At 43.9% G+C, this 22,339-nt stretch overlaps 1 protein-coding gene across 3 annotated transcripts in view; it reads left to right on the plus strand.

Annotated features, from left to right (window-relative positions):
• Positions 1-122: 122 nt before the first annotated feature.
• Positions 123-22,339, plus strand: part of strn (striatin, calmodulin binding protein) — a 30,122-nt gene continuing 7,905 nt past the window's right edge. The window contains exons 1-8 of one of the 3 annotated variants that reach the window (XM_080507831.1): positions 123-433; positions 14,989-15,092; positions 17,251-17,324; positions 18,993-19,071; positions 20,358-20,525; positions 20,796-20,931; positions 21,023-21,185; positions 22,151-22,261. In XM_080507831.1, coding sequence (XP_080363957.1) covers positions 221-433; positions 14,989-15,092; positions 17,251-17,324; positions 18,993-19,071; positions 20,358-20,525; positions 20,796-20,931; positions 21,023-21,185; positions 22,151-22,261 — 1,048 coding nt within the window. In that variant the 5' untranslated portion in view covers positions 123-220. Of the gene's footprint in view, positions 434-14,988; positions 15,093-15,849; positions 15,909-17,250; positions 17,325-18,992; positions 19,072-20,357; positions 20,526-20,795; positions 20,932-21,022; positions 21,186-22,150; positions 22,262-22,339 lie in introns of those variants that run through there. The other 2 variants (XM_080507833.1, XM_080507832.1) reach the window with 2 other exon arrangements.

The raw sequence follows: 22,339 nt of genomic DNA on the forward strand, positions 1-22,339 counted from the left end.
GGTCCAGGTGATTGAAACGAACGCCCCACACTGAACATGCTGTGGGCGTGACTGCGCCGCTGACGTCATGCAGTGACAGCGAGCTGTCAGAAAGTGAGTTCATTCCCTCGAGCCGAGCCGAGACGGAGCGCCGTCGATACGCTTTTTTTTTGCCCTTCCGTTGATATCCAGCACGTCGAGCCAGCGCGACAACGGACCGACCTTTCCACCGAGCCCGGCCATGGACGAGCAGGCGGGGCCCGGTGTGTTCTTCAACAACAATAACAACTCCGTTTTACCCGGCGGTGGGAAAGGACCGCTGCCCGATGGCGACGCCGGGGAAGCGGCTAGGGCGCAGTACAGTATCCCGGGGATCTTGCACTTCCTGCAGCACGAATGGGCCCGTTTCGAAGTGGAGAGAGCACAATGGGAGGTGGAGCGAGCTGAATTGCAGGTGAAATATAGCATATTCTACGTACATGCGGCCCGTGCTGGTGACGGCAACGGGACGCGGCTCTGCTGCTGCCCGGCGAGCCGCGCTGAGTTTCAGTCTTGATTGTTCTGGTTTTCACGTTAGCCTGTTAGCTTTAGCTCCAGAGCTAAAGCAGCTGCAGCGCCCCTCTCAACCCAACTGCACGACGGCGGTTTGCCACCTATTCCCTTGCCCCTGACACCACGAAACTTCCCCCGTGTTTTTGGAGGACTGAATACGTGCTGTAAATGTTTCCCGTTTGGCAAATTATCAAACTACAAGAAAGATTTGACGGCGGTGTTTGCGAGCAAAGTGGAGAAAGTGTGACGCAAAACGTATTGGAGCTGCTGGCTGGCTACTTATAGCTAAATGTAAAGCACACCGCCGAGATTCATACAATGTGTTCTCTCCAAAGCTCCAACAAATGTATGTATGTAGAGGAGAGGTGGTGGACATGTCAGGTGATTTGATGTTGGGTCAGTCGGTGCTGACGGACACTGGGGATGATGGAGTCACTACGTCTTGTTTATGAATCTTGTGGTGAGCTCGCTGCCTGCCACTCCTGAAGACAGATTTTAAATCCTGCCCAGTCTGTCGTTTGCAAAGGTCACGGGGCTTTTTAGTTGTTCCATGACACTGCTGTTTCTCTTACATATTTAGGGTTCTGACCTCTGCCCGACACATTCCATCGTCCCACTGGTTGTGATAAATTACATTAATGTAAACAAAACGGGTCCAGTAAAGTAGCGTAGACCTGTTTTCACACGTCGGATTGTACATAGCTGTGACTCAAACTATTGTTTTGCTAATCTAACCTAATTTCATTGTTAAGTATGCTTCACTCGGTGGTTCTCTAAAAATATCAAATTTTTGTTCAGTTTAGTGTAAGCACAAAGTGGGGTTTCCTTCTGTGAACCAATATTACCCCAGGGTCCTCGCTGATTCGGATTGTTCATTTAGTTTGAATGACATGTGATTGTCTTACAAATTCCAAATTTTCTGTGTGAATTCCAATCAGATCAGAACTTTATTTACATATGATTAATCTAGCTCCTGTGTTTTATTCTGGTTTTGGGGCACACCGAAGTAATGCTTATTGGTTGCACATCTCTATTATATTTGCCATATATGTGGCTTTTTGATTAGGATTTGTCGTCTTAATAGGGCTTGACAGGTTTTTCTAACCCCAGAAATGCATGTGCAGCCTATTCATCTTAAGTGCTATATCTTATATTTAGAAAAACAAAACCCTGAGTTTTTCACTCCACTAATTTGACCCACTTGTGGTGTTGTGGCTGCTAAAACACAAAGCCAAAAATCTGACTTATCTGCCTTGGCGGCAGGCATCATTTTGGGAAACTCGTACCTCAACGAACAAAGACAGGGGACAAGAGACCCTGCATTTTTTTCTAGATGGGTGACGTATACCCCCGGCCAGTGTAGTACGGGGTTTTGACTCATCAGCATTGTGCAGCACTCTCAGTCTGGCTGCTGTTTTAAGCTTCCTGTCTGCCGTCATGAAGAAAGCTTATCGGCACACAAGCTGCATTTACTGCAGCAGGCACAGGGGGCCTGCCAAATTACTTGCTGCACGGTTTGTTTGTGGCGGCAAAACACCGCGAACCCACTTTGAGTTTATTTATTTTTTTAATCCTCAACGTATAGTAGCTTACCTGAAACTTCCCGCCATACTTTGATCACTTGACACATCTAAAGAGAGTTTATTCATTTCGTCATTGGTTCCCCTCCACCTTGCAGTATTGCTGAATGGAATTGAAAACCTTTCATATGAGCTCTAACCTTACTGTGTCCTTGAGGGAGGCCTGAGTGAAGCAAACGTACAGGTATACTTTCCCCCATAGAACATGTTCAAAGAACTTTTGTTGAAGGAACCACAATGAACGTAAATAGGCTTCTATGAATAATGGAAAGCTCTAGTGGGCATATAGCCTTAATGGAAGATACCACATACCATCTACAGTTCACTCCTCGTTGTTCATCTCATCCCTCTGCAGCACAGTTTTCATCATTATCTCTGCACTCTGTGTTTTAGTGACAAACTGCAATCATACCTCGGGTAGCATTTGATGGAATTCTCTCAAAAAGTACTTCACCACTCGGTTTGACTTCTTCACTCAGGGTTTTTTTTTTTTGTTTTTTTTTAATTTCCTTTTGTTGCTGCTTTTACAGTCAATGAACAGCAGAGAATAGAGGCTGTGTCTTCTGTCGCTGTTTGGAAGGAAGGCAAACCCCAGAGCCTGCAGGAATGTTGTCCGGCCAGCCTGTTAGGTCATGCTCAGAGCCACTCCTCTTTACTGGAGCAGCACAGAAACTGTACAGGCCTGACTCGTCCCGCTGCTGAGCCGTTTCCGTGCACAGCGTAGGCCGCGGCCACTCGCGGTTCAACAACAGCCCTGTGATTCCTGACAATCGGTAAATTTATCGATTTGTTGTGCTGGTAGACAGAAATAGGGAGAAAAAAAAATGGCCTTTGTGTATTTTCACATTTCTCATAATGCAAAATCGTGATAAGATCCTCAATTCACAGTTCTAACATTTGTCAACCAAAATAAATATAGTCTTTAATATCAAAGTAGCACATAGATATCTGCAATATGGTTTTTGTTCTTACGACTTCCTAGGGGCTCTTTTTGCTTGTAAACATATATTGTACAGCCTATGAACCAGGAACCAAAGGTCTCAAGTTTGTCATGCATAAAGTTAGGGAATAAATTCTTCATTGGCAAAATGTCAGATGAAAAAAAAAATGTGTAAAAAGGCTGGTTGTCTGCATGCAAGTATTTGACATGCTCATGTTTTGTTGAATCTCCATAGGGGTGTTTGAATAAATCAAACCTTGATTTTTAGACACCGTTCCAACCATTTTGCTGGTGTCTCTTCAAAATGTCACCCTACAATGACATTTATTAACTCTGTAGAGATTGGTAGATCTCGTTTTTGTTGTCATTCTGTCACTGAATTATTCAGTTGACCGTTCCAGCTTCCAGCTATCGATTATCAAAACGGCTGTGGATTCCTTTCCTGCTGATCGCTCGAACAATTATTTGACCGCTCATGTGAGCACTTTACATTGGCGCTGAAACTGGATGATCGGTTTTCCGGTTTGTGGAGTTGGATTAGTAGGCCACACTGGTCAAGCGCTCCAGTTATTTGTTTTTAATTAGAGCGACCATGAGATGGACCATGGGGCAGTTTGTTAATTTGTTTTAAATTCAATCATTCCAAAGGTATTTTTGCACCCATGTGCTTTATCACAATGTAGGGAATTGTCATTATTCCTATTGGGATATTGATTTAATCATTACTGCCCTGCTGCACTCCCTCACACTGATATGTTCCAGGGTTGATGATTGAGGTTGCATCAAGTTGCATCCTGCGTAGGCCAGGCGGGGCTCCAGTGCGCCGCTTCTGCTCTCCAGTTATGGGGAAATCCCTGCTCCGTGGGGTATCTCCTTGCCAGAAGTATCTGTCAGCAGCCATAATTTGACACCAGGAGAAGGTTGAAGGTGACTCGGAGTGTAAGGTGGCCTAACATGGGTGCAGACTGAAATGTGGACCTGCTTATTTCCGCCGGACAGAAGCTCCTCTTGTACTTTGAAATGAAAGATTTTTTTATCCTGGCAAAGATTATTTCGTATCCACAGCTATTTGATGACTGAAGCTTTCTGTGGAGCCACCGAGAATTACCATGCCTGGCTGACTTATTGTATTTACTGTTTCTAATGGCAAAGCTGGAGGCATGTTGGGCTCAGTGGCGTGGCATTAAGAGCGACGGAACCACGTATACACACACACACAGAGGCAGATACCACAGCATTGAGAAATTCTAAGATGGGAGTCACCATCATTCTTCAGTTGATACTACGTCCACCCCCGAGTTGCAGTTATTTTTGCCCTCTCAGTATGTGCCTGCCAGTGGGAAAGAGCTAAAAAAGCACACACTCCCTAACCAAGAATACGGCGGTATAAGTACCGGCTTCTCCATATCCTTGAACCCGAGACGGCGATGAAGAAATCCAACCTTTTATATGAAACTGTTCACATGGAAACTAATGCCACACAAGGGCTCACATTCTTCCGCAAGGTGTGCTCAGATTCAGGTTCGACTGAAGTAACATCCAAACAAAGGCAGCTCCTATCAAATACACCGACACTGGGAAGTTTTTCCAAGGGTTCTTGTTTTTTCCCGTGCGAGCCCCCTCCGAAGAGAACCGTGTTCGTTAACTGGAGGCCCAGTCCTCGGAGCTCCGCTCCACTGTCCCGGGTTGGACTCGCACCAGAGCCTCTCTGTGCCCCGCCGGAGCTCTAATTCCTCTTCTTCTTCCTGCAATCACACTTCCAGCCTTCGTCGGTCTGTGTGGGAGGGCAGGACAGCTGCCGGGTTGAGCCGCAGAGTCGCCTGCCTCCTCCGGTTTTACAGTAAATCAGAGGTCGCCACTCTGTCACAGTTGTAAATTGGTGTACTTGCTGGATCAAATTGCTGTTGTGTTGATGTGATGTAATCAGACTTTTTTTTTTTTTACTGTCTTCTATGCATTTCTTTATACTTTAATTTCATGGTCCACATACAAATACAGTTTGACTTTATTGGTCACTTAAGCTCCGTGTTGCACAGTATGCTACGTATATCCTGTTGTTTAGCTTTGCAACTCTAAATGTTTGACACGTAATACAGCTGAATACATTCATCTCTTTTTTTTATTTTAGAAAAGTTTCCATTTTAATATCAGTGGAGCTTCAAGTTAGAGTAATGGTGTATATCACAGTCATTGCAATGACACGTTTTCCCTCAGTTCAGCTCGGACATTTCTTGTAAGGCAGGATTACTCTGATCCCGTTCGAGGCTGCTCGTGTTCGTCAAGCTCCTCAGACACATCATATCTGATACCTGAAGCAGAGTGACTAACCACTCGTCCCTCTCGTCAAGGAGAAGCAATGTCAGCTTTGTGCCCATTTTGTAAAACAAATAAGTGCGACAAATGCAAGGTTTTGCTTCATGGCTTAATCTTAAAAATTACATATTGCATTAATGAAATAGTAGAAAATTCTGCTTGTCTGTGCAATTGACCTTTGGCTAGGTCCCGCCCCTGAACACAAACAAAAAAGTGCCATTCGACTGCTGACTGTCTAGACTCGGGACAACCATTCTGAGCTCTGTAGAGAAGCATTCGATCTGAACGCTTTTGTTGTTTTCTGGGCTATTTAAGATGCAAAAAAATGGTGAAATGATCCACCTGGGGCGATGCGAGGAGTCCCGAAAGGATAAACAACAGGGTTTACTTCATCCCATTTCCAAAAACCCAAGCAAAACATGGTGAAATGTCAGCTGAAACTCAACGCAGCAGATATAAACAAGGACCTCTACACTTGTCTTGAAATGTCTTGTATAATCTTGGCAATCTCGTCATCATATAATATCAATCGCATATCCTTTAGCCAGCCACCTAGCTTACCCGATGAACACTGATGTTTGCCGCCGGTACCATGCTGTGTGTTCGAGGCATGAAGGACCACATTCGGGCTTTAAAATGAAGACGGTGCAGACTGAGCTTTCTGCCTTTTGATGCTGCGCAGGCCAGAGGGCCTGAGCCGCATCATCGTCTTCTCCGCCTCTCGCTTAAGGAGCACTTTAGTAGCTCTGCCTTAAATAGACCTTTTAACATCGTGGGACTCATCATCCCTTGGACTGTTTTCTGTCACTTCAGATCATCTTCTTTCTTGCAGCGCGCGCTCAACTGCGTCGCACTGTTGCTTCTGCCACAACTGGCGCTCACAGCCACACACACAACCCGTTTGTCCGTGAAAATGCCAACGCTTGAAAAATGTGGCTCGTCCCAAGCATGTGCGCCACAAGGTTGATGTAATATTAACGCGGCACCCTCGTCCCGAAGAAGCCCAACATAGCGCCTCCGTTTGCACGTCCCGTGATCCGGCACTGCAGTGTCAACTTGACACAAGCTTTGTGACGGCAGAGTGTAAAATGAAGCTCAAGTGGGAACGTGTGAGGGGATGAAAACAACAAATCTGTGTCAGTGTGAAAGTTGGGGGGGAAAAGAGGGGAGATGGGATTTGACTGTAAGCGACCTCCGGTGTGGTTTTCTTGTTTTTTTTTCCTGGGTGTTGGGCCTCGAAGGTCAAAAGCGTGACTTATTCCAGATAACCAAGCTGGAATCTAAACGGTAGTTTGAGCAGCTCATTGTAACAGGCGGCTCCTAATAGCAAACATGAGCGCAGCCACGGATGAGCAATGTCTACAGTGAGAGAACCTCAGACACAGTTACAAGCCTGCTGGCGTTGGCTTTGTCCTCTGCTCGTGGGATATGGGGCAGTGAAGGAAAATACACTTTTAAATAAGAGAAAGTGGATTGATCTGTTTAATACTGGCACATGCAGTCATTTGGCATGTTATAAGATGAAGGCAGATTGTAGTTGTAGTGATAAAACAGAGAAATGACAGCTGGGTTTAAAATGGGGAATTTTACAGCCTCGGCTTCTCTCAGAAGGATGAAAAATAAATCCTCTTAAATTGAACCTGAACCCTTTTTACCACTAGATTGCCTTGATTTATTTGGATTCTATGGCTGTAGAATAGTTAAAAAAAGAAAAAGTGAAGTGAGTCAGCGCTTCTGACCTTTCCCCCCCCAAAAAAAAAAATATTTCAACTTTGGACGTCTGGCAATTCTTTGATATGACTGTGTGTTTATGACGGTACTGCAGCTGCTCCCATTACAAATGTGTGCCTCGCTGGGGAATCTTGTCTGTGATTGGATGTTCGTACCACCAGATCCGATCAGTAATGAAAGGATAAAGGTTAACTCGGTCATGATAGTAAGATTTATTTCAACATAATGTAGCATGGCATAAGACGGCGAGCTTCTGACACACTGGAGAGATTTGCCTATCAATACTGCATTGACCTACAGCTTGACCACAGGTAGAACTTTTATAATATATCTGGCTTTTGTCTCACGTTTTACAATCCTGACCATCAGGTACACCTACCATGCATGAAGGGTGCTCGGAGCCACTGAAAACTCAATTTCCCGACTTCTTCAAAACGGCTCCCAAGGTGGAAATGTACAAAAATGCTTTGGTTCCATCTCTGTGTAAACGGTGGAAAATACAGCTTTTCTGAAACGCTCCCTCTGCACATGTGTGACTCGGCCGTAGTAAATACTTCTTCTACACTAGTAGATTCTTAATGTTTAGACCGTATTGTTCTCTGTGCGCGTGTGTGTGGTTTCATTACAAAAGCAACTAACAAGCCCCCGCTAGTTACGTTACGCGCCAACAACGTTTTCAGAGTTCATGCCGTTTGTGTGTAAAGGGGCATCATTTTCAAAACGTTCCTGAATCGATAATGCAAAAACACTGACTTTCACTTGAAACGTTGTTGTGTAAACGAGGCCTCAGATACACACCAGCATACCTCATTGAAATGACAGCTTGTTTATCTGCTGTACAAAAGCCTGATTCAAGCGACTCGCTTAATTCCTTTATGGTGACTTATTACATCACGTGAGGACCATTTGTGAGAAACACTATTTTTGTCTGTCTTTGTTGTTTTGCCTTTTTGTTTATCGGTCTGTTTTGTATTAATATTGGGTTTAATGACGACTGCGTCTGTCTTCCACTTTAACAAACTACTAGGGCTGGGCGATATGGCCTCAAATCAATATCATGATGTATTGATCAGTTCACCTCGATAAATGAACGATAACTACTCCACTGCGCCCCCTGCACACAAAATAATGTTTGGCCACGAGATGTAGCAGTAATATTGATAGTATGACTCCCCAGGACCTATTTATTGCCACTTTAAAGGACTGTAAAGCTACACTGTCTGAAAATAAATGAAGAAAAATACAAACTAAGTACTTTTAGTTGAGATTTATCGAAGAGCTGATAAGCACAGATTACATTGAAATGAGAACGACTGAGAGCGGATTATACCGTGACTTCATGTGTACTGCACCTGAAAACACGGGATTTCTCCGGTTATATGAAAAAAGACCTATCTAACCCCACTCTCGTAAAAGAAGTTACATATTTGTTGTGTAAAAGGACTTTTCATGTCCAGGCCAGCGAACAGCTATTCTATTCTATTCTATTCTACCTTAAAAAAAACAAAAAACAAAACAGTTCCCTAACCTGCCACTGAGGATAAGATTACTATGTCAAATCGTTCCTCAAACCTCTGCAGGTTCAAGCAAATCTAACAGAAGTAACCATATCTTCAGGCTGTTATATTTAGCATGGAAGCATGTGTGTGTGTGTGTTTGTGTGACCTTTGTGAGCTTTGTCCTCAAGAGCTGGTTCTGATATGATTTCATCTTCTCCCACATCCACTTCAGCGAATCACATTGCACTTCATTTGTCACAGGCCCTAAAAAAAGGATTGCAATCCTTAAAAAAAACAAAACCTTGTGACACATCTGGCTTTGACAGGAGATGCGTGCTTGTGTGTTATAATACATATCCGTCAAGCTGCTGTATGCAAAACTAATAAAACTAGACATGTGATAGTTCTTCTATAAAAAAAAAAAAATGACTATTCATCCTAATATGAGACCAGACTTTAAAACAATTTAGATAAAAAATGGAACTTCTACCTTCATATTTTATTTTTAATTTAAATGATTTTACAAAGAAGTCCTATTTAGATGAAGGCTCAGCAGCCATTACACTGGGTTAGCTACAAGACAATGTAAATCCCTGGGAGTAAATATACAGGTACCACAATAATACACTGCTCTATTGGCATATTACTGATGCTATCCTGCAATGAATTGATGGATATGAATGTTTCTGGCTTGAGATCTCTGATAATGATTCCACGACCAGGTTAAAGTGTATGAAAAGGTTTTTGTTTTTTTTACCCAAAGATGTTTTAATTTAGGGCCATTAAAAAGCAACCACAATATTTTCTTTTGGAATATTTCAATGAAGATGCCGCCTGATACAAACGCCTACCAGCAATTACGGTCCTTAACTAGTGTATTAGCAATGTTTTGTTTTCTACATGCAGAGAAAACTACCTCCATAATAACTCACTCAGTCAAAATAACTCAGTCGCCATTAAGACGTTTGTGTGGACGTGCTGTCGTAATAGCTTGTAAATCCAGCTTTGAAGCTGTATCACTGTCTTCACCAGCTGTTCTGCCTTGGCTGTCTTGTTTTCATACTTTTTTGTTCAGTAGTTACTGGTGTAATGGAATGTGCGGAATGTACTTGGCTGGTTATCAGAGTGGCCATCGTGATGCTGATTGGTTTGTGGTAACTGTGAGAGCAGAAGGTTGTTTGCATTTAAATGTGGCACTTTCAACAGGCCCGTTCTCCTTGAGCTCAGACTGGTGGCCTCCGTCTGTGATCATTTTGTTTGTGTGCGAGCCCTGAGGTGGTTATGAGTGTCCGCTGTATTATTATTATTTTTTTTTTCCAAGAAGAGAGGCGCACGCTGTTGGAGACTCACTGGGTCTGTCTGTGTTCACTCGGTGAGGATTAAATGGACCCGTTGTGTTGCGGATGTGTTGGGGCGACGACACAGAGCCAGTCTGGAGGAAAACGCGTGTGGTATTTATATATGGCACACTTTAAGGACTTCGCTAATTACAACTGCGGGAATGTGGTTTATACGGATCGCTCTCGAGATCGTGGATTGATAATAAAGTGACAAAGAATATGAAACTGCTTCCATCGTCTGTGAACTGCTGTGAACGAACTCATGTCAGAGTCGTGCAAGCACAGCGACTCCAGAAACAAAGAAAAAGTACATAATGTACACAACGAAGCAACCAATTAGTCTCTCTACTGTTAAAAAAAAAAAAAAAAACTGTCGTTTTGTGTTTGCAGGGGCAAATTCATCACGTTTGTTTTGCTTTGAAGGCTCAGTCTATTTTCCTGGTTTCACTCATTTCTGTATTTAATCTATCCCAAAACAGAATATGATGTGTGCACGGGACTTCAGAGTTTGGGTTTGTTTTCCTCTTCAGCCATGAGACTTTTTCTCTCCTGCCTCCTTTTCCTGTCTCTGAAAAGCCCAGCGCACGAGATGGATGCCCCATTCTACACTTCTCCTGCTCAGACAGACTAAGGAGCCCTTATCCAGCAGTGCAATAATGCAGTCAGTGTGAGGCCCGGGAATTAAATGCTTCCTGTGTCTCTTTATGGCCAGAGTTGACTCATTGCATTCCTCCCAAGGTTAATGTTTGATAGAGGAGAGACGGCCAGCCAGAGATTCACAGAGCCGCAGTATTCTCCATCGGGGGCCGCGGCAGGACGCCAGGGGTCCCCGGCCGGCGTTTTCACGTGGATAAGGAAGTGGAGGTCACTCGCCGTCTCCAGCAAAACCCAAGTCCAGTTATCACTCACAGTGGGGGGGAAAAGCCTTCATCTCCGCCTGGCATGTGTACTGCAACACCTAATACATTATAACCTTCCAAGCTGTTCTTTCACTTTGTCGTTATTGTGGGCATTATTAACTGTGGCGTAGCGATACCTTCATTGTGGTTGAATCCCGGCGCTCATTCAGGGAGAGAAGCTTGAAGAAAATCACTGTGGTGATTGTGCGACTTCTGACTGCAGCAGTTTATTATCAGGCAGGGTCAGAAATTTCCTGACTTCAGAATACAATCAATAAAAAAATAGCAGCAGAAAAATGACATAACCATCGAAATAGTCGTTGGCAGACTCCAAAGGAGGTAAAATGTAAGGCCACGTCCACATCCCCCCCCCCCCCCAGACCAAACTTCCCACATGTCCATAAATGCTGCTTTCACAACGATTCCATTGTGTTTATTTCCTTAAAGCACCAGCCGCATGCAGCAGAGCATTATTGTTCACGCGTACCAGAGTGCGAATTGGAAGTCATTACTTCTAAATTAGCAGACCGCCATCGTACAGTCAAACTTAGGACTGTATTCAAAATTGCCACAGGTAATAACGTGGCTGTTGAAATCACACAGTTTGTAGGAGCCTTTATTGTCTTTTCGCAGGAAGATCAACTTTGTTCAGTTAATAGAAAAAGGCTCGACAATTATCCTGATGAGACACTCTGGACTCAATTACGTGTGATACAGTCTCCGTGTCCCGAAGCAGCAGTGGTCCCCACTGATATTTGGACTCCAGCCAGAGCAAGTTATTTTAAGAGCTGCAGTCATTTTCCATAGGTGATATTTTCCCAATGCCTAATTTGTGTCCCCTGTCTTGAGCACGTTCTCCACTTTAAAGGTGATGGACAAATGCTAGCGTCTCTGAATATAGCCAAGTTAATCATTTACTTGAAGGTGTAAATGAAGGTTACCGAGAAGGTGGTAAATGGCACCACCTTCTCCCCTCTGCTTGTCACATTTGCAAATCTTATCTTCAGTCTAACCAGCAGGGCGAATCGATGTTTGTCATCAGCTGAAACATGAATGACTTTCTGTACCTACTCCTCTGTGGTTAGTTTACTTTTTTCATCACTGGCTCTCCTCCATGGCTCCATAAATTACTTCTTGAATAGAGCTAATGGCCAGAGAAAGAATTTTCTTGTCATTTAATTTTCTTTTATTCTAGCCTCCCTCCTTTTTCCTTTTTTTTTTTTTTTGTCAAAACACAGAAAGCAACAATTATTTAGCATTAGCGTTATTGTTATCTTCAATATCAAAATTCTGTTCACCAGACATCAACGTGCTTGTGCTTGTCTTATAATTTTGTATAAATAAATGAATAAACTAAAAAATGTATAATGGTTTTACAGGTGATTTTTTTTTTTTTTTTTTGGTGAGTTGGGCAGTGTGTTGGGATAATGTTTCTTTTCCGCAAATCAATTGTTAAAGTATGCTTATTGTTGGAACTAAATGAAAGGTAGATTATGTGAAATGTTATAAATATTATTGGTTACAGAAAAAAATGTGGTGAACAACCACGAGACGGTTGCAGGCTTAAATATATATGGCTCTCTAAAGCCTCTAAAAGTGTTAAACATCAGACATGTGGGCTAAGACCGGCCCATAAGGGGCCAAGCCACCAAGCAAGTTGTACAAGTTGCCACAGAAAAGAAAAAGTTTAAACTTACTGGTTATTATGGCACTGTTTTGCCAGTCTGGCCCACTCAAGGTGAAATCAGGCTGCGTGTGGCCCCTGAACTACAATGTGTTTAACACCCCTGCAGTAAATACTTACCCAGCCGATAATGTGACCCCAACTGCCCTAAACAACAAAATCTTTCATTGTGAAACTTCTGAGGAAGTCTGGCATCTATCAAATGTGGCTGCTTGGCCCGAGATGACGTTGTTCCAGTGTTTAAGGTGAAAGCCGTGTGTGGAGTCAGTCTTTACTTGGATTTAAAAATACAATTATTACATTTTTTTTCCTATTTTGCTGGTAAAGTAGCTTTGATCACTGTGAGAGTTCGATATTGTGCCAAATTATGATTGTGAAAAATGGCAAATATCAAAATTTGCAGCTGTCACATTGTAAGGAGTTCTGTAGACCACAGCGGTACACGAAGCAGGTTTTTGTCAGACTGGAGTGCTTTAAGTGCTGCACTGACACACCTCCAAGAGAAACGAGTTGCTGGCACCCGTGCAGACTGTTTTGTAAAAAAAAAAAAAAAAAAGGACAGAGTTTAGTTGGTCACAATCACAGCGTGAACTTCATCAGCAGCGCTCTGAAACTCCCCGCCGCCCCGGCAGGTATTGCGCGGGGTTTTTCTGCGCGGACGATGCTGTGACGATGCTAAGAAAATGTTCATAATAACACGAGGCAGATTGAAGCGCTGTCATGACTCATTGTTGCAGGCAGCGGCAGCAGCAGAGCTGCTCGCTATCCGTGTGAAAGCGTGATCCAGCCCACTCAAACTCACACCATCCTCTGCATGTAGAGTGAAATGCAGGGAATCGAGTCAATATTCATTCCCTTTCAGATGTTAACCCGCAAAAGAAAAAAGGAAAAAAAAACCCAACCTAAAACCTCAGAAGTTCGACTGTAACATTTTGTCTCCTGGAGGTGTTCTCAATCCGTGTTTGGAACAAACGGAGTATCTGAACTCTGTTTCTGCGTTTGCCTTTTGTGTTCATCCTGAATATGACTCAAGCGTTGCAGCTATTCCATCATCTCGTCCTCGCTAGAGAGTGGCACTCAAATCCACCTCTCACTCTCATTGTCTCGCTGGTGATTTTCAGCCGCTCGGATGGATTCAGCAGGAGAATGTCATTTTGATGAAGTGCTAAAAGGAAAACAACGGTGTGTTTATCCCGCTTTCTGCAAACAACGCAGCCCTTTACAGACTCGCAGCAGCGTCTAGATTTTGCTTGGCAGCCTGGCTGTAACCCCCGTAATACCGGATAGACTGTCTGGCTTTTGTTTTGTTTTGTTGTTTTTTTTGTCGCAGACCAGGCTATATGTAGTGAAAAACAGCTTGAAGTGATAAGAGTGCACTATAATGAAAACATTTCCAAAGGAATCAAGTTATGCCATGGTATTGTACACTCAACATTTATATCAGATTATTTTTATTTGTTTTTTAAATTGAAGCATTTGTTTTCCTTATTGAGACATTCGTGACAGCACTGTTATTATACATGTAGGTCACAGCGACTGCAGAGTTTGCGATGATTTGAGGATTGACCAAATTTTGGATTAACTAGAGAAAAAGAAATTAACTTTAATCCTGTAATAAAAACATTATGCTATAGGAGAGGTCATGACCTCCTGCTAATGCAAACACACTTAAACTGGGCAAATGAGCTGTAATAGAGTTCTAAATTAGTTTAACCTCATTTATAGGCCTTTTCTGAAAATAAATATGCCCTATGTTGATATTGTAACCTCTTTGTAATTGTTTGGTATGGCGCATAAGTACGCTAAGAGCGCTAACCACTGCACCAGCATGAGGTCCAATAATACAGTTTCTTCACTTATAATGGGAAATTCACACCAAACAAAGTGTGAGGTGATATTGCGGAAATGGGATTAATTGTTGAATGCTATTTTTTAGCCTAAAGTGTCATTTTAACTCCTGTACATTGTGCGCACACGCATATGTCCGTGCGTTTGTGGGACCCAGCAATGTAACGTAGTGTAATGTAATGTAATGTAATGTAATGTAATGTAATGTAATGTAATGCTGACTCAGCCCAAGTGCGTCAACAGCTGCCGCCTGTTACTGGAGAGAGACGGTACGCTGCAAAGGGATGGGATTTTGGCTGTGTGTGTTGGGGGGGGGGGGGGGGAGGGGTCTGTCAGTGGGAGAGTGAAGAGGTTGGATTAAAATAGAATAGTACAGATTGGCTTTTTATTTCACATCATGCCACACATATTGATTTGACATCATCCTATTTCAGTCCTGACAGAGGGAGTTGTTCTCAGAAGTTGCCGCTCCGAGTCTTTCTTTGAAGTCGAGCCTTTGATGAAAAGCTCGCTAACGTTCAAAAATGCCAAAACGCCGGAAACATTGACTCTATTTTTACCATCCAGTGTTGTAAATCACAATGAAAGTGTTGTCTTGACGATCCTATTTTTGTGTTTTCCAGGCCCAAATTGCCTTCCTCCAGGGAGAAAGGAAAGGCCAGGAGAACCTGAAGAAGGACCTCGTCAGGAGGATCAAAATGCTGGAGTACGCGCTGAAGCAAGAGAGGTGAGCGCCTTCCTGCCCACCGCCGCTTCAGCCCACCCATAACACTCTTACCTCAGCTCGTGTGCAACAACAACTGCAGAGTTTCCAATGTTTTGTATGTTCCTAAAAATAAATTCCTGCCTCTTAAGAAATGATGGAAACGGATACTGTGAATCTCCAATGCCCTCACTGGTCAACAAATCAACATCTGCTGCACCTGTGCGTTGCCATGGAGCTCATCATCACCACATGAGTTTAGTGATAGTATGTAACGATGTAAAAGAGGCTTCAGTTTCCTCTTGCTCCCCCCCCCGTATCAGTCAGATGTCTCAGCTGGTGACAGCAGCAGCAGATTGCCGGAAATTCCCCAGAGTCCAGCTGGTGTTATGTCTCCGTTGGTGAGCATGTGTTGGCATGAAGGCTTTGTTTGCTGTCTGATGCTGATGACTCCTCACTGTCCTCTGTAGATGGACAGGATGACAGAGAAATTAAGGGGGAGGGGATCTTGGTTGTTGTCGTAGCTTTCTTTGAGCTGAGTTGCATTGCTCTCAGTCACACTAAAAGGCCCCTTTGGCAGGGGGGTGGTTTAACACACTTTTCCTTTCTTTTACACACCCGGCTGCTCACTGGGACAAACGTGTCGATGACTTTAACATGTCTGTGTAGGTGCGATGCAAAGTAATCAAGCATATCATCCTAAAGGTCTGAACACGTCGTCCTCGCTGTGTGTTGTCGGTGTTCTATGCTGCACCTGAGACACTGTTTTAACACCACACAGGAAGAACATTACTGAGCTGAGATCAGGTGTGGAATTCTGCGAATGCAAAGCTTCCAGAAGTGAGTGCAGACAATCTGTCAAGTCCTCTGTAGATAAATAAAGGTTATATGTAGGAGAATGAAAACTCGAATGACTAACAAATGAAATGGCTGACTGCCGGCACCTCAATTACGCCTGGGAAACCGTGAGATCTAAAGTAATGAAAGCTTTAACGACGACTGAGTGAGAGAGGTGCCAGGATGCGTTAGTGCTGTGTTGTTTACCAAAGGTTAGTTAAATTCTGCCCACTGTGCTCTTTTGGTAACATCTTCCTTGGTTTTTATTGTCTGGCTGTTTGTCGTTTATATTTATCTACTTTATTCCGGTGAGATCACCTCAGACTCTCTGCCTTTGGAGCAACACTTAACCCAGAATTACTACCACTTTCCCCAGTTGCTAAGCAACAGGTCACGTCTCTGAGGGTATCTCAAAGCAATATCAGAAGTGGCTCTCTCAATGTGGGATGTACCCAATTTAAAGGGAATTTGATTTTGATGGGGGGGGGGGGGGGTGCTTCCTCTGCGTCAGAGTGGAGTAGTGGGAGCAGCACGAGCTGGAAAGGCGTCCAAGCTCTTTACGTATCGACTCCACCGCTATCGTATATACTGTACGTGTGAAGGAGACTTGTCAAGTAACAAAATGGTACTTCCTCACTGTACGTATGTACATGTTTCAGGTTATTTTCATTTCAGCCTCTATGAGGATTATCCAGAGTGACAGCAATAATATGGCTACAAATTTAAGTGTGAATCGATTTAAGTCAAATTGTTCCCAAACAGTAAAATTTACATCAGTCCAGGATATTATCTGTATTTATTTGATTTGATTTTCTTGCGCTAAATTTTTTTACTGGCGTGGAGAAATGAACTCACATATTGCTGTTATTTTTGTCCAAATTGTATTAGTTCTGAATCTTTTCCCCTTTCACCTTCTCTTGTAGCTGTGTTGTGATTATATATCTAAAAAACTTTTTAATGATGTTCATATTCACATTCATTACTGCAACAGTCGATATGGTGTTTAAATGTGTTCATTCACTCCTTTATGTACCATATATCAACAAATACTCCTATAGTGCTGCACGCTCAAATGTGAATTATGTTTGATAATGCTCACCGTGTTCTTAGTCATAACAGCAAAAAAAAAAAAATCTAATCAAATCTCTAAATACTTAAAATGATTGCCAACGAGACTCGACTGTGTTTGTTAGAAATGGAGTCGGCATCAGTTCGGATGATTTTCAAAGCTTATGCAGATACTGTGCATAATGAGGTTTTTAATAGCTTCTTGCTGGACCTGTTTGATAAACCTCATCTGCCTCTTTGTTTCCCTCCCCTCCTCTGTGTTTTTCTTCACTTTCAGAGCAAAATACCACAAGTTAAAATACGGGACAGAATTAAATCAAGGTGACATGAAGCCTCCGAGCTACGACTCGGGTAAGTCTTGGAGCACAACTTCCTCCTCCTGCTCCTCCTCTCAATAAATCTCTTATTGTTGAGTTTGCATACTTGCAGTGACGAGTTACGTATGCGAGCGCTGCATTCATGTCAAATCTTGTTTGTCTGGATGAAGTTCTTCACACCGTGTTTGCCTGAATTGTAAAGAGGATCTGGTGTTCTAAAGATTAAAAGAGCACATTAAAGCCCAAAGCAAAACATTATTTTCCAGTTCTCCTCACTCTGCAAGCTCTGTGTTAACTCCTACTCTACTTATTATTCAAGTGAAATGATCGTCATCTGATACTTACAAAGCTGAATATATACAACCAAATCTGTCAACATAGTCAAAACAATGTCGTGATTATTATGCTAATCTGTTGTTTCTTGGATGCATTGCAAAATTGACACAATAAATGAGGAGAATAGTTAATCAATTCTACACAAATAAAGCTCATAAACAAACCACACAGATACAGACAGTCTCACTCACATACATTTACACCAATGGCGAACTGAGGTTGTCAGATTCTGGAGAGAAAAAAAAGACACGTATACGGGAACAATCTGCAGACTTTGTTCCAGAAAGGGACTCAACCTGGGATTATTCTCCCTGTGAGGCAAGCGCTCTGACCACTATACCATCATGTGGCCACACGATACGTAAACACCGAAAAATGCCGCTTCAGCTCTTGAACATTGTGCCTTTTGTGTTACAGTACCTTCACCCTGTTATCACCGGCTTCGGCGCGCTGCATGTTTTTTTTTTTTTTAATATCATTGTAGTTTAATTGGCCTCTCGTGTTTAAGTCCTCTGTCATTATTAAGTCAGATTGCCATATTTCCTCTCCTCATCTCTATTCATGAGTGCTGTTCAAAGCACCCCAGCCCTTGAAGTGTTGATGAATGAGCCGGGTGGGGTGAAGGAGAGAGGTGTTGGGTGAAGGGGAGGTGAGGCGGAGGGGGAGACGTGGGAGGTGTTGCCGGTATGGTGGAGCACCTGCCCGCTCATCGCCTTCCTGAATTAGGCATGACCCACTTTTTGAGGCACTCTCGTCACTCTGCCCCGCCAAAACACACACGCACACACACACAGACGCATTATTAATGCGTCTCTCTGCTCCATGCAAAATCCCCAGCTGACTTGCAAGTGGAGCGCTGACATTGTTGGATATCAAAGTGAGCTTTGAATCCAACCATTAATTGTTTTCGTCAGAGCTGTAGACGGCCGCAGAGCGCGAGCGTGGCGTTCCGGTCGCATGCGAACTTTGATGGACGTCGCCGCTCTTTCTCGTATGTCACAGGACCTGGGAGGAGCAGGGATCAGACACTTGGAAGGTGTCAAGATGTGTCATCTAATATCAGATGTTTTGTTCAGCTTCACCCGAACCCATTTTAAATATTTAAACAAAGTAAACAATACCTGTTCGGGTGTAAATATTTGGACAGCAGGTAAAGTTAAATGGGAATAAAGAAGTAAAAACTGAATTTGAACAGAAGCGATGCCCTGGTCTCTTTAACTGTTTTCCTCCTGCAAGCAGCACAGTCTGTGTGTGTGTGTAGTTGCCAGGATGCTGCGATACAGGAATGTTCTGGCCGTGTTTACAGAGTGGAAATAATGTCGGAGGCTGTGCTGTTCGCCCTGATTTGTGTCCTCTTCTCTTCCAGATGAGGCCAATGAGAATGACACTTCTGGATCGCTCAACAATCAGCTGTCCTGGAAACAAGGCCGCCAGCTCCTCAGACAGTGAGTTCACACGCCGCTATTCTCTGGCCCGGAAAGCTGCGTTCAACCCAGAAACCTATTGAACCCCTTGAAAAGTACTGTATTGAAATACCCGGGTGTCAATAGGGCTCCAGTTGCATTTCCCAGCAATTGTTTTGTCACTTTTGTGAGACAGTGTTTTTGCCAGAAGTATTGTTTAACCAGAAAGCTGTGGGGAACAGCTCCCTCACATGGACACTTAATATATTACCTGTTCTGTGTGCATGTTTTTTTTTTTTTTTTCTTTATCTCTCTGGTGTACCCAACAGACTCATGAGCATTGTTATCATATCATTCTAGTCTCCAGTCAGTCTGTACAAATAAACCGAGCTCCAGCTTTTCTCCCAGACACCATCAGACAGCCTCACACATCATCTGCACCAACATGCTGGCTGATGAAACAGACAATTTATTCACGAGTCGGTGTCAAGAAGACGGATCAATAATGTGCCAGAAACCCCCCCCCCCCACGCACTTACTGTCAGGGCACACACTCAAATCCGAGCTTCTTCTGCCACCCTCCAGGGAAGGTGTAATATTTGAGGTGAAGCTACATCTCGCTGCAGTTTAGCTGAGATTAACTAGACTACAACCAGAGGACATGACACCTGTAATAGGAAAATGTGTTGTTGTCCCCCCCCCCATCTGTGATCAAATCAAAATCCAAAAAACAAATTAAATTCAGTTCAATTGAATCAAATGCAGTAAATTCAGTCAATCTCCATAAAAATATCACATCTCATAAATGCTCTTTTAAAGATTTTATTTAGACTAAAGACAACCACAGGGAAATGCAGTCTTTTATTATAATCCAGCATTCAGCCAGAAATTACTACTTGGCATGAAGCACAGTATGCTGTGTGTTAATTAAGAGGAAACGATTGAGCTGTATCAAATAAAAAAAATTGACATATTAAATGGTGTTTAGTTGGTCTATTTTTAAGGTACCTTTTTTATGCCATTAAGAACACTTCCCCACGGAATTGTTCATCCGTGGCAAACAACCATAAAGAGAATAGACGAATACCATTAAACTATGTTTTCTCTTGTCACGTTGCACGACAGAGTGTTTATTAATACTGAGTCCAATAGAATTGCACATGCGGTGTCGGAGGTTCCTCCTCTGCACAAACGGCACCCGCTGCGGGAACTGGCTCTGGTGTGTTGTCCTCGTACAATACAACTGACCGCTGAAAACCTCAATCGAATGAAGCTTACATAAAAATATCACTCAAAGCTATTTTTTTTTTTTTTTTTGCTTCTTGCAGGTACCTGCAGGAGGTCGGCTACACAGACACCATCTTAGATGTGAAGTCCCAGCGAGTCCGAGCGCTGCTGGGACTTGCTGGCGACGGGGGCCAGAGGACAGGAGAACGGACGGGCGCCGAACCCCTCGTCAACGGCACGGACACGACGAAAGGCATGGGCAGCAGGGGGTGAGTGTGATTCTTGAAAGGGCTTCAGTATCTGTTGTCGCGTGACACACTTCCGAGCCAGCCTGTCTCATAGTTTATTATACTATTATGCAAGATGGATGTAATACAGTCAGACTTTGCAGGTGTCATTCATTTGGGTCTGTCTCTGAAAACACAATAGAACAATAACGAGGCTTCAGAGAGAAGTCCAGACGCAGCATGAAGCCGGGGTGCAGGCTGTTTGTGCCTCACGCTGTCGTTGAGCACTATTATATCATTGCGCTCCTGCAGGAAAGCTGAGCTCTCCGACACGAGTGCCGTACTGGAGGCCTTCAAATTCATTGAAAATGCAGCTGCTGAGTTCAGCGATGAAGACGAGGACGACGATAGCGAGGGGAAGGACAGGACCAACGTGGAGTCTCGGACGGTAAGAAAACGAGCCGCTCCCAACTTGTGGACTCGAACCGCGGAGGAGGAATCCCCGCTTACGCGAACCTTTTTGACGTTGCTTTATCCAGATCCTGAGGAAGAAGCCCCCGGCGGCGGCGTTGCCGGCGAGCATGGACACCAGCGAGGACCCTGACACGGAGGAGGCACTGAAGGGCTTTGACTTCCTGTCGAGCCCCGATGAAATGGACACCTCACCGGAGTCCAGAGGCCCCGGAGACGGCACAGACTGGGGTGAGTCACACACCAGGCCCAGTGGGGACTGAATGAAACTGCTGTTCAAACCATAGAGACACATTACTTTCAATATCAATACATGTATTAATTCTCCCATGCATGATGAGGGGCAGTATAAACGTTTCCGATTCGCCCTATGCTGTGAAATTATATTTTCTTGTTGCTCTAATAATTTTCATTTGCTCATAGTGTGGTGCCTGTTCATGGAGTACCCATCATCCGTGTGTCATGCTGTGGTCACGAGTCATGTTGTTGGGAGTCTGTTTGTGTTTAACCCATAGTTTGTGATCTCTTCCACTGTGTGTCCCCACAGTCGGCCTGTGACTGCACTGTGTCCACCACTCCTGTGTGTCGTCAAATCAATCGGAACCCCTGAATCTCATTGGCCTTTGAGACTCGGGACCAAATCCTGAGAAAAACAAAAAAACTTGTCCTGATGCCATGCTGAGAGGTTTTCTTTGTTGTGAAACTCAAATTTCAGTCATGTTCGTGCAGTGGTTTTAATTCTCTAGTAGTTTTATTGTTCAATTTTTTAATAATTTTATAGATTTGTCGCGATTCAAAAATCCGAGTGTCCAGTTCAAAGAATCCCTCGCATGGCATCAACGCCCCCACCCCCCCCCCCCCCCCCCCCACACACACACCCCTTCCCACCTCTTTCATTTGTTACAGTAGCACAGAAATATCATGCCGAGAAAATTCAACACGCCTGTAAACGCTGCTCCTGAGGTTGCAGTGGCATGCGTAACATAAACATGCTCATCACAGACCCTAAAGAAACTATCCTGGAGGTTCCTCCACATCTCCAGGAGAGTACCGGCCCCTGAGGGAGGGGTCTGTGCACCTTACAAGCCTGGCGGGGAGGGGCGGGGGGTGCCTCACCCACCCCGCCAGGCCGCTCGGGCCTCGACCAGGGCCGTTCCTCAACAGCCTCTCGGTCTGGTTTTGTTCTCCCTGTGTAGAGAAGGACGAGCAAGGTCCCATTTCTGAGGCCTGGGACGTGGACCCGGGCCTGATTACCAAACTCAAGGAGCAGTACAGAAAGGAGCGCAAGGGGAAAAAGGGGGTGAAGAGTAAGTTCTGTCAGGCGTCGCTGCCTCCCTCCCTCTCCTCTCTTTGTAGAGCCTGACTTTCCTGGGTTCAGCCAAAAA

This window comes from Blennius ocellaris, assembly GCF_963422515.1.
Source record: "Blennius ocellaris genome assembly, chromosome: 13".
Classification (NCBI taxonomy): Eukaryota; Metazoa; Chordata; class Actinopteri; order Blenniiformes; family Blenniidae; genus Blennius; species Blennius ocellaris.